Raw genomic sequence first — 15,439 nt, 5'->3', positions numbered from 1 at the left:
CTAGAACCTCTCGGGATTGTCAACTCCCACTAATGTTTTTTTTTGTGCAGCTTGTAAATATAGACGCGCAAAATGTCAACTGATAATACTGTCTGCTTTGCGTTCTTATAATCTACTTGCGTTCGAATAAAAACTTTTATGTCAACTGAGTTCATATTTCCTTGATGACTAAAGGCGGCTAAAGAATTGTTCACAATTTTTAATTTCGACGAGAAAAATTTCAGGCTTAACAATATATAGAAATAATTTCCTATTATTTTATACATTGTTATTTATTATAATTTCTAACATTCAATTTCAGATCGACCAGGACGTTTATAATTAATCTTTCTTACTGTTTTTATCATTGTTAAGCTTTACTTGTATGAAACCTGAAATCTCGCTGACAATACACTTTAATCGTTTTCATAATTAGCCTTTAACCAGCCTGTATTATGAGTCTTATACATGCCTCGATATCGATCAATGGCCGGCTCCTAGTCGCCTATAAGTCTTTCCGAATTTTCATCAGGGATCCGAGGACTGCAGCTGCTGTCTTGCAAAGCCTACAACCCAACAGCGACTCGTTGCCTCGAAAAACTCGACAATCTGCTCCTGAAGTGCCATCGTAAACTGAGTGGCGCGAGCTCAGCTGCAGTTTTAAGCAAAAACCAACTTCTTATCCCTGGAACTGTGTTAGCGCTGCTAGGCTGCATTCACTGCAGCCCTTCTCAAGAGAACAGATGTTCTGCTCTGCATTTCGTCGTGGGCTTCTTGGATGGATGTAAGGTTTCATTATTTATTGCTCTGAGTCGCTGGAATAAAATTTTTAATGAGAACCCTGACATTTAATAGTATGGGGTGAGTAGAGAATGGGAGACGACCACTGTTTATTAAACTCTACGGTAAATAGACCCCATATTAGAATGCAGAGATTTAATTTTTTACTGAAGCTTGTTTGGGTGAAGCAATTCTTGAATTTAATTCGTTATACATTGTGCTTACATAATGAAATGCTCGTGTTCCTCTTGTTATGAGTGTTTCTTAAGCATGATTTATAATAGATGGCAAGGTTTTACTCCGAGAAAATTGAGATTTGTCTAGCAACAATAAAAAATTAGTTTGTAGCAATTGGTGTGCCAACAATAGTGATACACTTGTACAAATGATTGCCAAGGTGGCAAGAATAAATAAGAGTACGTTTTACACTGTTTACTTGTTTACGTTTTTGGGGGGTTAAAAACTAGCATTATCCGACATCTATACTTCTTCGATGTAAAGAGTAGAGTTTACCTGTCCTCTGACAGCATGTTTGTAGAGTGGAATCACTACAGTCTGATGTGATTCAATGAAGTGAACATTTATTGATTATTAGTTGCTAATATATATAATTAGCGAAAACCCAATTACTAATTTTCTATAGATTGAAGTAACTGTTAAAGTAACTTTTTCATATCTCACTATCGATTATCAAGAGGCAAGATGGCGCTAATATATATCCATCATTTCCGCAGGCGCTGATGTGAGCTCATAAGGAAATGGAGTTCAAAGACGAGCTCAATGATGTGTTTTTGTGCAGTGCGTGGATCAAACTAGAGGAATTCGTTAGTTGTCGTATACCTTGAGGGTGCAGTTAGGGAGCACAGAAAACGAGTTAGAAAACGGCGCGGGGGTGTGTGCAGAAAACGGCTTAGAAAACTTTGCTGAGAGGGCCAACTACGACTTTCCTCATTTTCTAGAAATTCAGTTAGAAAACTACTTGGGTGACCCAAAACTTTCTATGTTACAGAGAAAATGAATGTAGAAAACAAACGGCGAATAATTCAGGGCAAACTCTGGCTTTCTTCGGCCAAAGAAAACGAATATGACTCTCTATGGGAGACTCTTCACTTCTTAATTTGATTTAATAACATGAGTTCATAATGAGGGCGCTGCACGTCTGATTTTGTGTTGTCTAAACTTTGGCACTATATTTTCAACTTTATTTCTTGATCAAAGAGATTCTTTTCTAATTTACCTTAATAGGTTCCAGAAACATTTATGTGAGTTTGACGTTTTTATTTTCTCAGAGCTTTCATTAGCTGTAGCTGCTAAGCTGCCTACGGGTTCCAGTAGCAAGTTTTATTTGTTGAATTGGCACGATTTTTTGTACTAGATAGCTTTCATCGCGCCGAATCTGTCCACGTTCCGTGTACACGATCCCACATACCTCACGTACGAGTGTCGTCGTTCTATTGCTTGTCAGTTGTCACCCTTCTTCGTCTCTACGTGACGCTAGTGACCAGTGAGCAGTGACCATGCTGCCAGTGCCTCTATTTTGCCTGCTGCAGCGTGCTGGGCACAATGATCCTATCGTGACTTTTTGGTTGGGAACAATTATTGATATAAACTTGTTCTGCAATTTCCTTGTATTACCATAATTTGACTGTGATAGTCATATAATTTATAAGGAAATTAAAAATATTTTCAATAAATAATAAGGAAAATAAAAGAAGTATCTCTTTTGCACTTATTCCTAGGCCCTGCTGCCTGGGCTATGGTGCCAGACAGATGTGCATTTGAAATTCCACTTGATTGTGACACATAATCGTTCTAAATATTAATTAATTTTAACTTAAGATGATTACTGAAGTTCATGATTATTTTAACTTACTGTTTAAGAAGCTTGAAATTTTAGTAATTGAACTAAGAATCGGCATTTATGATTTTTCAGTCGAGGTGACACTATCCTCAAAGCTTTGTCTCGATTAGCGATAGAAATCGAGATGATTTTCAACTCGAGATGACGTGCATTACTTAATTAATATTAATACCTAATACACTTCCGGAACTTGTACTACTTAAAGGGCCAAACGAAGCCCGCTCCCGCCGAAGAGCCTTTGTTTACTATCCTTAATCAAGTCTTGTTACTATAGACCAGGCTTTGAGATGATAATAAAATTGATCACGGCTTATTTTTTTCCAACCAAATAGCATGTCATTCAACAGAAAATCGCGGAAAGACGAGCTTCAGACATTAATTTTTACCAATTTGCATCACAAGTCATTAGTATGGCTTGTTAATAAGATATGTTTCAATTCACGACTCAAGGAATGAGATGGGAAAATGGAGATTGGGACCTGATGTATGCGGAAAAATAATGACAAAGACTGAAATCGTCACATAATCAGCCTGTTGGTGTCATTTAAGGACCCGCATTGGCAGCCTTTATTTTGAAAATACTGGAAGCCAGTAATGGCCTTGCGCATATACTTGCTCACCGATAAATCTAGTGGCATCCAGTGGTGACGGTCACTACTGGCCGCCACAACAGGTCAAATTAAGGTACAATCACTTATATAGACACTGAGTTACCGACAGGCTACTTCCACTAGCTTCAAAATTATATATCTTGGTCATGTCTAATTTTTTTTCTATTTAAGTCTAGCTTTACTACCTAGATGTAGAGATTATCAAGTCTTTAAGTATTAAATTTCTAGATGAGTGGATCAACGTTAATATTATGATATTAATTCAAAAGAAAAGGTACGTATTAAAATTTAATCACTCTTTATATTTTTCCCATTTGATACACTCCTGCATAGGACCGTTATTTGAAGCCAAATAAAATAATAAAATACGACTAATTCGATCCATGAGGTACTTATTCTAAATTAGTAGCAGGATCACCTTCGGGTTTTTTTTATTTATCCTGAGAACATTTCACATTTTCACAATCCACGGTGCGAGGCATTGTTGCTGTACAAAACATTGTTTGTTGTAATAAAATAAAGTATATTTGCTTGGTGGCCTTCATTGGAATTGTTACTAAATATTTATTACCATCTCTATAAGGCAGGTATCTTATATGCTATAACAAAACTTTTTCTTATGGTGAATGCGCGTCTCGGCGCATTCCGTGTCTTGAGCTATCAAGATCAAGCTGTTTCTAATCTCATCATTTGCGGCCATCGTGAGGCGACCGACGCTTGATCTCCGACGCTTGATCTCAGACTTACAGACGACATAGTCTTTAATTTATTTTAGCCTAACATTTACAAGACTGTCATCCCTACAAATTTAGATGTCCGTACGTGCCACTGTAAAAACTTGTGTTTTTACCATAAAACCCATACCATTATATTACCATAAAACCCATACCATAATATATTACCATAAATTGGAAGAGAGTTGAAATTACATCATTGTAAAATTATTTCATATGTTTATTTTGGAACACATTCTTTGTATAATATATGCTCTCCAGTACTCTTAATCAAATGTCATGTGGTACTCCTGTATCCTTGGTATGTTCATTGGTTGAAAGACGAAAATCTTCATGAAAATTCAAATGCTATGAAATACAAAGCTACATATAAATTTATATTAGCTGAGACTGTGGCTTGGCCACATTACTTGTAGCCCTCACACACCGCATGACCAATGCTCTGTTATAGCACATAATTTTTTTCCGTGCTGACGGCTGGATAGAAATGTGTATTGGCTGTGTCAACAACACATCGGTGAGCGGTTGTTTCGTGCGCAAATAAAATCATAAATTTCAAGAAAATTTTGACTTGACAAAATGACGACTTTATAACTTAAGAATCATTCCAGGCTTCTAAATTGCTATCGGGTGTGTTGCTTCTAATTCATGATATAATTTTTGCTACTTGCAAAGTTGCTATCGAGTGTCTTGCTCTTATGAAAATGCATGCATGATTTTTGATACATGTCCATACTTGCAGCTTCAGAATTATTCAATAACTATAGCTAATTAAAAAAACAAATTCAAGATTTTTGTATCTATTGATTTATTTGTATTTTCTTGTACACATAAAATATTGTTTGTGATATTTCGTACTGTAAGGTACAAGAAACCCTTTTATTTATTTCTAATAAAATGTTTAGTAATTTAGTAATAATTTCCCCAAACTCCTGAATGACTTGCAATCACGTATAATTGATTATATTGACAGAGAAATGATGGTAGAAGTTAGGTCGCAGTCCTATCTGTCTGAGGCATCAATTCTGGCGGTTACAAGTACAAAAAAAAAATATATATATATAATTCAGTACTCACTGCAGTGAGTGACAGAGAGCGCATTTTCTCTTTGCCGAGTATCATGGATACTCGGCAACATGACACAGACAGACAGACGGACGGACATGACGAGCACAATAGCGCCTTTTTTCAATAAATGAGAAAATGCGCTAATAATGTCAACAAATGAACGCTAGTCTTGCTTCTCGCACGTTTTTGCATTTGAACGATTTTATTATGATATTAATATGATTATATATAAAGTCTATATTTACATGTTACATATGCGTAATATTTTATTTAACTACCATTTTATTAATTTCTATATACTAACGTTTTCAAGCTTTATGAGAATATCTTCTGTTTTGCAGGTCCACGAGTCGTGTATCGCTGTTCTTCCGTTTACTATTGTTCTATGCATGCATTACTTCAAATTTATTTGTTACGATTGTGTCGGAGGAATAGATCATGTATTGCCACGTGATGACTCAAAAAATTGTCTAGAAGGTGAAGATTTGCCGCGCCTGCTGTCTTTTTGCCTCTTTTTTGATATTTGTCAAATTAGAAATTGTATTTATTTTAATTTTGGTCATTTGTTCATCCATTCTTGAGTATCATAAAATTTTGAAGGCATCCTCAGCCGCTATATCTTGGAACATAATATTCAGCAAATGCATTCAATTCTATGCCAATTAGTGATGTATTGAGGACAGTTTTTTATTCTGAATTCAGAGCGCAAGCTCTGAAAATTGAGCTTTGAAATTTTTGTTTATTTAGTGTTTCAGTATTAAATTATTGTATTATTGTTCAATCAAATAAAAACGATTTCGTAACGGCTATTCTCACCATGGTCACTGTATTCACTAAGTGAACACTGGCATATAATGTAAATGTTTGCTCTCTGTTTGCTCTTCTTGGTGGTGTAGACGCCAGCTATACCTACGTGTGTCTGCTATGCCTGCCCGATGCTATCGTCTTGATTTTAAGTTAATACATGGGGTTTTAATCCAGCTTTTAATTTCTCTCGCCGTCCGCTCATTAATTTGTCTGCTTTCCGGCCTGTTCGTTTATAATATATTTTTTAAGTTAATACATATGGGGTAATATATGGGGTATTAATCCAGCTTTTAATTTCTCTCGCCGTCCGCTCATTAATTTGTCTGCTTTCCGGCCTGTTCGTTTATATTAATATCTTATTTAAGGTGGTAATACATGGGGTAATACATGGGATTAATACATGGGATATTAATCCAGCTTTTAATTTCCCTGCCATCTGTTCATTTGTCCGCCTCCTTTGCTTTTCTGTTTGCATTGTTCTAGTTTTTAATTTCAAACATTGGGCATTAATCCAGTTTTTCATATCGAGGCCATCTGTTCATTTCTCCGCCTCTCCGCCTGTCCGTTTCGGTGGCCGGGAAAGCGGTTTGTGCAAGGCAGGGTGTGTTTGGTGAGCAGCTTTTAGTGTTTGTTATTCGAGTATAAGGCAGGTATTTTATATACTATAACAATACTTTTACTCATGGTGAATGTACGTCTCGGCGCATTCCGTGTCTTGAGCTATCAAGATCAAGCTATATCTAATCTCATCATTTGCAGCCATCGTGAGGAGACCGACGCTTCATCGAGCAGATGTTATCTCAGACTTACAGACATAGTCTTTTATTTATCATAACATTAACAATACGGTCATGCCTATAAATTTAGATGTTCGTATGTGTCACTGTATAAACTTGTGTGTCGTCAGTGTCTTTGCACAGGCTCAAATTGAGTTATTTATTCCATTACATGGGATTAATATATGACCATAAAATGGAAGAGAGTTTAAATTACATTATGGTAAAATGAATTCATTGATGCTTATTTTGAAAAACTCTTGATCAAATTTCTCCTGTATTCTTAATCAAATTGCATGTGGTATTGATATCCATGGTATTGTAATTGGCTGAAGGACGGAAAATCTTCATGAAAATACAAATGCAATGAAATACAAAAATACGGATAAATTTGTTTTGACTTAGGCTGTGGCTTGGCAACATTACGCGTGGCCCTCACACACCGCATGACCAATGCTCTGCTCTAGCACATCATTTTTTACCGTGCAAATGGCTGATGGAAATGTGTAACGGGAAGCCGATGTTTCGTGCGCAAATAAAATCATAAATTTCAAGACATAAAATTTTACTCTACAAAATGAGGACTTTGCAACTTAAGATTCATTCTTCAGGCTTCTAAATTGCTTTCGGGTGTGTTGCATCTAAGTTCATGATATACTATAAATTTAAAAGCGAAGAAAACTCCACAAACATTCAGCTAATCGCTATTGAAAAACGTTTTCAATGGAAATACGCTGAATTTTTATGGAGATTTATTCGCTTTCAAATTTATAGTGAATCTGCGATTCAAGCAATCTAGTGAAATTAATACTTGAGTTCATGATATAATTTTTACTACACGTGACTCTCAATGACAGTTTTTTCACTTAGGATTAATTCAAGGCTTCGAAATTGCTACCGGGTATCTTGCTCGTATGAAAATGCATGCATAATTTTTGATACATATACATAGTTGCAGCTCAAGAATTACGTATTTAAAAACTATTGCTAATGAAAAAACATATTAAAGGTTTTGTATTTATTGATGAATTTGTATTATCTTGTACGTATAAAATATTTTTTGTGATATTTCATACTGAAATGTACAAGAAACCCTTTTATTTGTTACTGATCAAATGTCGAACATTTATTAGTAATAATTCCCTCAAACTGCTGAATGATAAGCAATCGCGTGTGATTGATTATATTGACAGAGAAATGATGTGAGAAGTGAGGTCGGAGTCCTGTCTGTCTGAGGCATTAATGCTGGCGGTCGCAAGCTTGAGCAGTCAAAAAAAAAGAATAATGTTAATATATGAACGCCAATCTTGTTTTTCGCACATTTTTGCATTGAGTGATTGGAGATCGTCTGTATCACAGTTTCAAAGCGTCGGGGTGAACTAAAAATCAGATTATGAATATTTTATTACGAATATAATTAAATTACATATAAAATATATATTTACATTATTCATATAGTATATAATATTTCATTAAACTCGCTGTTTTTCCATTAACTATGTTCTGCATGCATTATTTGTTAGGATTGTGTCAGAGGATTAGAACGTGAATTGCCGCGTGATGACTCGGAAAATTATCTATAAGGTGAGGATTTGCCGCACGTGCTGTCTTATTGCTTCCTTTTTTTTGACATTTGTCAAAAAGATATGTGCATTTTTTAATGGCTCCTCAACCGTTCTATCTTGGAACATAATATTTAGCAAACGCATTCAAATCTATACCAAATACAGCGATACATTGCATACGGTTTTTTATTCTGAATTCAGAGCTATGAATTTTCTTTATATTTCAATCTTCAATTGTATTATTAATCAATTGAATACTATTTCGTAGCAGCTATTCTCAGCACAAAGTGAACACTGCCACATAATGTAAGTGTTTGCTCTCTGTTCGCTTTTCTTGCTTTTATTCTCGTAGACGCCTGTTTTACGTTTGTCTGCTATGTCTGCCCGATGCTATTGTCTTGGATTTTAAGTTTAAACATGGGGTTTTAATCCAGCTTCTAATTTTTCCTGCCGTCCGTTCCGTTCATTTTCCGCCTCTCTGCCTATCTGTTAACAACGTCTTGGTTTTACAGTTCACACATGGAGCTTTGGTCCAGCTTTTAATTTTCTCACCGTCCGCTCATTTGTCCGCTTTTCTGCCTGTTTTTTTATAGTATATATATTTTTTTAAGTTAATAAATGGGGTTTCAATCAAGCTTTTATTTTTTTGCTATTTTGTTCATTTGTCCGCCTCTCTACTTGTCTGTTTACACGTACTGCCTCAGTTTTTAAGTTCAAACATTGGGGTTTAATCCAGCTTTAATTTCGAGGCCATCTGTTCATTTGTCCGCCTCTCCGCCTGTCCGTTTCGGTGACCGGGAAAGCGGTTTGTGCAAGGCAGGGTGTGTTTGGTGAGCAGCTTTTAGTGTTTGTTATTCGAGTGCGTTTGCTCGGTTACTTTCGCTGACCACCAGCCGTGCTGGATCGAATAAAAATAGCTAAGCGTTCGTCAGGTTGAAATCGACAAAAGCGTTTGCTAATACGAGCATTGTTTGGTTTTTTTCTACCGCTGCCACAGAGCAGCAGTCGTGTTATGTTTTTTCGCGAGTAGCTCGAGAATTTTATGGCTTTCCCGCGAACATGATAACGCAACGACGACGAACGACGTCAATACTTTTATGCAAGTCATGCTCTGTTTTAACGATTTCATGCGCTCTAACGGGCCAAAGATATAAAATATTGAAACATACCTCTAATATGAATGATGTTTTGCTTCACTTGAAATTCTTTCTCAGTTAACGTTTGTAAGATAGTCAAATAAGATCTTATTTTGTGACGTCAGGGATGAGAAAATTTCATTACATATCTTTCGTACCAATATAAATGTATCTTGTCCCTTTTATAGCTGGGTTCCTCGAGTGCGCTTGAGCGGAAACAAATGAGCCTGGAAGTGCGAATCTATCCCATCGAGAGGAGCTGTTTTGCATTGCATCGGGACCATCGGCTGAGCGCGTAATGCATTCGGTTTATTTTTAATTTTAAACACATAGGATAATTCTCGACTCAATCCTAAATTTAAAGTATCATGTTAACTTTTATTTTTATGCTGTATAATTATTAGTCATGCATGATTTCTAATTGTTCCCCCGTCGTCCAGTTCGGTGGTGCATAGATGTTGCCGATTGCGTTGAAGAACGATTAAGGAATTTGAAACTTTTTCTAATTAAATTTACCGGATTGAGGCGGCTGTCTTCATAAAAATGTAACACAATAAAAAACGCTTTACAAATATTCTGGGGACCGTGGCGAGGATACTTAATTCAAATTAAAATCCCGCTTAGCTTGGTCTCCTATGTAGGCACAATTTGATTCCCTTGGATTGATGCTGCCAATTAATTTGACTGTTTATGGACGGCTTTCTTTCAATGAATTTAGAATATTCTTCACCTTTACCCTCACGGGAAGGGCAATCGAAGTATGCACAGCAAATTACACAACGTTAATTCTCATCATTTGAGCAGTTGACCTTTCCCTGTACATCGACGGGAATTATCGTAGCATTCCGAGCATTTATCAGATCCCTAATCAGGGTCTTTCCCTTCCAGAGAGGCTAACAAAGGCTCCTTTAATCATGCCTAAGTAGAGTTTCTCGTCTGGAATCGTGATTTGTAAATCAATCCTCAACGGCGGAAAAAATTTGACCGAGACACGGATTGCAAGACCGCGCCCCCCGGACGACGTCTGCACGAGGATGACCACCAGAAAGCGTTTTTGTTGTCACTTAAATTGTTTTGATTTGTACAAACCAACACAGGGACTTCATATTCCAACCCGCTCTGAATATTTAATCTGATATCAGTTATTTACTTCATTTGTACTGACTTTGTCCTCTCAATTTGTTTGGTATGCTTAAATGCGCGTTAAGGAGTTATGAATGTTTCACTTCTGTGAGGCGCAGGAATAGAGCGAACGGATTTTTTCGTTTCCTATCGTGCATGAAAAAGTAACATCAAACGCGCAAGTTTATGCTACGTTGAAAATGAGCAGCAGTTATTGTATGCGCTCTATAATATTTTGCGCCCAACCAACTATCAAAATATGTGTAACTAACTAACTATAGAATGAAATTGAATAATAATGAACAAATGATCAACAATTTCAACCTCTATGATCAACATTTCTTGCTTGCAGAATTTTTGTAGATCATGCATATTTCTTTCCACTTCATTAAAGGTAAAAAAATGTTCGGCGCCACTCCCTAGTAGAAAGGACTACCAGGAGGCAGCTTCTGAAGCTGCCATGCATACAGGTATAATTAGCTTTTCATCCCCTCCATATACTCTTATCCTTACGTGTCTACTGGGGTCTGCACCACGCCTTGCAGTAAGACACTCTGTACGTGCGGGCCCATACAGGCTACGTGGGACCTCCTTACTCTAGTACCTGTCTCTTATACACATCTAGATGTGTATAAGAGACAGGTCCTTCCCTCTCATTCTTCTATACATATGCAGGGAATGCTGTCTNCGTGGGACCTCCTTACTCTAGTATTTACGGGTCAGCGCCGCGCCTTGCTTACTTACTCGGTACGCGCGGGCCCAAACGTTGCGTGGGACCTCCTTACTCTAGTATTTACGGGTCTGCGCCGCGCCTTGCAGTAAAACACTCGGTACGCGCGGGCCCAAGCAGGCTGCAATCGCTGATCTTAAGCACTCGCAAATCCGGCTTAATTACTTCAAGTATTCGGAGCTTAAATGTTTCTCATTGAAACTCAACGGATTTTTGTCCGAGCACAACTATGCCGCGTCAATTTGTTTGGTTAACAATAGAAGAATGTATATTTGGTCTACCGTTTTTATATTAAAGAAATCGAGAGAAAAAATGGTATGCAAAGGAAATCCAGACTTATGAGAAAAATACATATAGATCATGATTATAACGAAAAATACATTCTTTGCCATAAAGGCAAGTATTGAGCAAAGAGATGAGATTCGAAAAATTATATTGAATGCAAATATTATAGATACGGTTCATATACAGTGAAAGGTGCATCATATAATATCCTGATTGTGATCTTAATTCTTTATGCACGAGAGAACGCTCGAAAACTTTTGAAGAGCACCTAATTGACGTTCATGAAGGTAGCGCATTTCCCTCCTTTGCCTTTAAAACATTTTACTATTAGCACATAATTAGTATCTCAAGTGCACATAATTGGCTTAATTTAAGCCCAAATCCAAGATCAAGCGCATGGGTGAGTCTCATGTTCCACTTCGATGAATCCTCAGTATCTCGCAATTAGAAAAACTCGGTGGCTTTGGGTCTCAAATCTGACTTTTTGTACAGTGTCATAGAATGGAGACAGCAGCAGCTGCATTTCTGGAGCAATGAGACAAATCCTTCAAATTGGGATGATTCATAGGGGGAACTGGTTAAGATTTATCCATCAAAAAATGTATCGAGTGATTTTACAATTTTTGCCAGTCAATGGACTATTTTAAATAAATCGAATATTCAAGTCGTCAGAATGGCTCAGTTTCTAAAAATTAAATGTGCTTGCTGCTAAAAATTGTACGTAGTATTACTATGACATGTAGTAATAGTAAGTAATAGTAATACTAATAGTAGTATTACTATTGCAATGAATACTGAGTTATGGTAAAATTTTGATCAGGTCTGCGATATTGATTGTTTGTGAAATGTATATGAATTGAATAAGCATAAAAACATATCAGCTGCCTCTTATTCACTTAGTAATGCATATCTCACTGTATGGGGCAGTATATATGTATTGCCTAGCCCGTTCCTCTCAACAATAGAACATTACGAAATAATCTCCGAGCTACGGCCTTCCTCTATTTCCTGATTAAATCTCGACCCCGCACTTTTTTCGATGGAAGACTAGGTTATATTTCAAACTCTGCATCATTTCACGTGGGCAAGTTCGAGGCTAATCAAGGTCAAGTGAGTTGAGTTTGCGTGTTGATGCCTCAACATGGAAGTCATAGACGTCTAGTGAGCCCGAATAACGAGAGCGCTGCTCAGCCATGCTGCTGTCTGAATGAGCATTAAAACTTCCCGCACAAGACCCCTTCATTACTGACAGCCAGGGCTTTGGTCAGTGTAAGTAATCTTCTTAGTTCTGCGTACCAAAGGAAAGCTTGATTATAAGCTGCAGCTAATGGAAGAGCTCATTGAAAAATTCACTCTATCATGCTTATATTATTTACTTATTCTTTTTTATATGGAAAAATAATATGATAGCGCAGGAGTATACATGAATTAGATCTAGGTATATATACGAATAAGAAATGGGTTTAACAACGATCGTATTATTCCTCGTGTTACACTATCGTCATTTCATTATTATACATAGTTGTATTACCCACTATCAGAGCACCATTTACATTTTCACTGAAACCAATTCTGCGTTATACAGTCGATGTTGCATTCAAACAAATGCTTTGAAAATGAAGATTTACAAAGACATAAAGTAGTTTACAGGTCATACCCTCACGAAAGTGACAATTGAAATTATATGGCATGCTACTTCATACTGAAATCCACACGACCCGATGACACGAATATTAAAAGAAATATTCAACCGAGCACTGATCGATGTGTCACAAACCACTTTTCACTGAATGGCTTCATATGTCAGGTATCACTGTACTTCACTGCTCACATTTGTTCAGAGATTTGTTCTAATAATATGTTTGATCACGTGTCAGGTTCAAATAGTTAGAATATATCACAGCACGTTCTTGATAGCCACCACTTCATTTATGAACACAAAGAACTTCTGCAGCTGTTGACGTGATCACGATAAAAGACTTACCTTTCAAGAAGAATCATAATAACCGCAAAGAAAGTATCCGGTGGCACCTGCATGCTTTAATTTCTAATGCACTGAATGCCGTAGACACACATCCCGGAATTGAATCGTAACTCTCACCTTCCCGGACTGAGGTACATGACTTGTTGAGGTCCTGCCATGAACTAAGTTCCGCTGGAAATTTGGATACCTGCCTCAACTCCGGAACTAGCGAGGGAAGCCATCCCTATTGGTGACCCAGCCCCCTCAGGAACACACTCGGACCGCCCTGTGACCTCCGAGATCCCCTCGACCCGCCCTTCTACCAATTTCATTGCCAGCTCTACCGTAACCCCACAGACTGACTGAGTCAGACAACTCTGACATATGCATAGAAGTTCTAAAATTGCTACCCCTATCCAAGGTGACCGAGCTGTCATAACGTTGCTCAATACACGAACGCACTGCAGGCGTGTTCAGTTAAACGGCCTCCGCACTTCTTTCGATGAGGAAAACACGAAGCCACACCCGTGCTGGAAACTCAGGAAGCTGCAACCAGGATTGCCCGGTGTGTGGTCATATCTCCGCGAGACCGTTATATGACTGCAGCTCTCAGAGATGTTCGTGACGTGCGAAGAAAATCCCACACATGACCAACACAAAAATAAAAAATCCTACTGGCTGGCTCCTCCAACCGCTCTTCACGAAATAATGCCTGTCAATTGAACTTAATCATTTGCATGAACGGCTTCCAGCAGTAAAAATTTATCCACGTTCATTTAGGCCATATATTTTAGCCTCATTAAATAATGGTTGTCAGGTCATTTTAATCAAATTGTATGGACATCTTCAACTACTAACAACTTATCCACGCGCTCAAAACGTATTTTTTTTTGTTTCAAACAATTTTCATTTTTGAATATTCCACTTCCAAGTTGAATTACATGGACTATTACATGAACTTACGTTTCCTCCTGAATGGCCGTTATTCGTAGGTCCGGCATTCTTGGCTCCTTCACTCCACGCTACTACACTCCACACCAGACTGACCTCAACCGCACCGCGGCACCGATTCTCCTTTACGCTTGGCATTTCGCTCGCCTGAACTTGACTACTAAACATCCAACAGGCACGTCCGAAAATTCCTTTCTCTTTCTGGTCTAGCCACCAAAGAAGATCACGGGGATGTTTTTCTGCAGCAGCCATCGAGGACTAAATGTTGGAGGACTGAATCAACCCAATGATGTACGAAGGATACATCAAGGATTTATACTTAATGAATGCGACTTATGAGGAGAAGAAGTAACCATTCACGATTCTCTTGACAAAAATATCTGATTACTGATTTAAATACAATCTTCTAATAGAATAATCTTGCGTTTATTAAGTAAACCTTTGGATACTTTGTTAGAAAAGGACCGGTTCTAGCAGTGGATCGAAAGCCATGGCACAAGTGTTTCGTTTCATCGTTCATTTGAATAATGCATGTGAGGGGACTCGGGGCCGAGGACGAATGCATAATTTTAATTTTGGTTCATATAATTTTAATGTTCTTTAACAATCTTTGCACTGAATTAATAAAATTTGGTTATATTGTTATCAATGAATTGTAATAGGCTTGCCTACACTTTTATTTGACTAGTAATTTCATTCCACGATAACGTGAACATGAATATCACCATATGATAATACATATATAATTTGTAATATAATCATTATTTTGCTAACCATACAACGAAAGAGGCAAAAGTTATCAACCTAGAAAACATTTTATTTTCAAAACCGAAGTTCCCTAGCTAGAAATTGTGGCTGGCAGGTATCGGCGAGAGTAGCTCATACCAGATATGTTATCCTGGGCCACGCCTCGCTTGACCTCACTGCACGATGCCCGCTAACTGTTTCTCAACCAAGAAGCTCAAGCCAAAACCCTGCGCAATTTTCTTTTCTTGGTGCAATGTAATTGGTATTTACGAAGGCTCTCGCATGTCATTAGGATTCTCCTGGCGCCGATATTTTGCTGTAGCA

At 37.5% G+C, this 15,439-nt stretch overlaps 1 protein-coding gene across 2 annotated transcripts in view; it reads right to left on the bottom strand.

Annotated features, from left to right (window-relative positions):
• LOC108682689 (proton channel OtopLc) overlaps positions 1-14,461 on the bottom strand; it is a 57,212-nt gene extending 42,751 nt beyond the window's left edge. Inside the window, exon 1 of one of the 2 annotated variants that reach the window (XM_018171907.2) lies at positions 14,381-14,461. In XM_018171907.2, coding sequence (XP_018027396.1) covers positions 14,381-14,418 — 38 coding nt within the window. In that variant the 5' untranslated portion in view covers positions 14,419-14,461. Of the gene's footprint in view, positions 1-13,555; positions 13,588-14,380 lie in introns of those variants that run through there. The other variant, XM_018171909.2, reaches the window with a different exon arrangement.
• Between the last annotated feature and the right edge of the window lie 978 nt (positions 14,462-15,439).

Source organism: Hyalella azteca, unplaced genomic scaffold, assembly GCF_000764305.2.
Source record: "Hyalella azteca isolate HAZT.00-mixed unplaced genomic scaffold, Hazt_2.0.2 contig15494, whole genome shotgun sequence".
NCBI lineage: Eukaryota > Metazoa > Arthropoda > Malacostraca > Amphipoda > Hyalellidae > Hyalella > Hyalella azteca.
The sequence above is the reverse complement of the archived record's forward strand: the minus strand, read 5'-3'. Positions and strand labels throughout refer to the sequence as shown.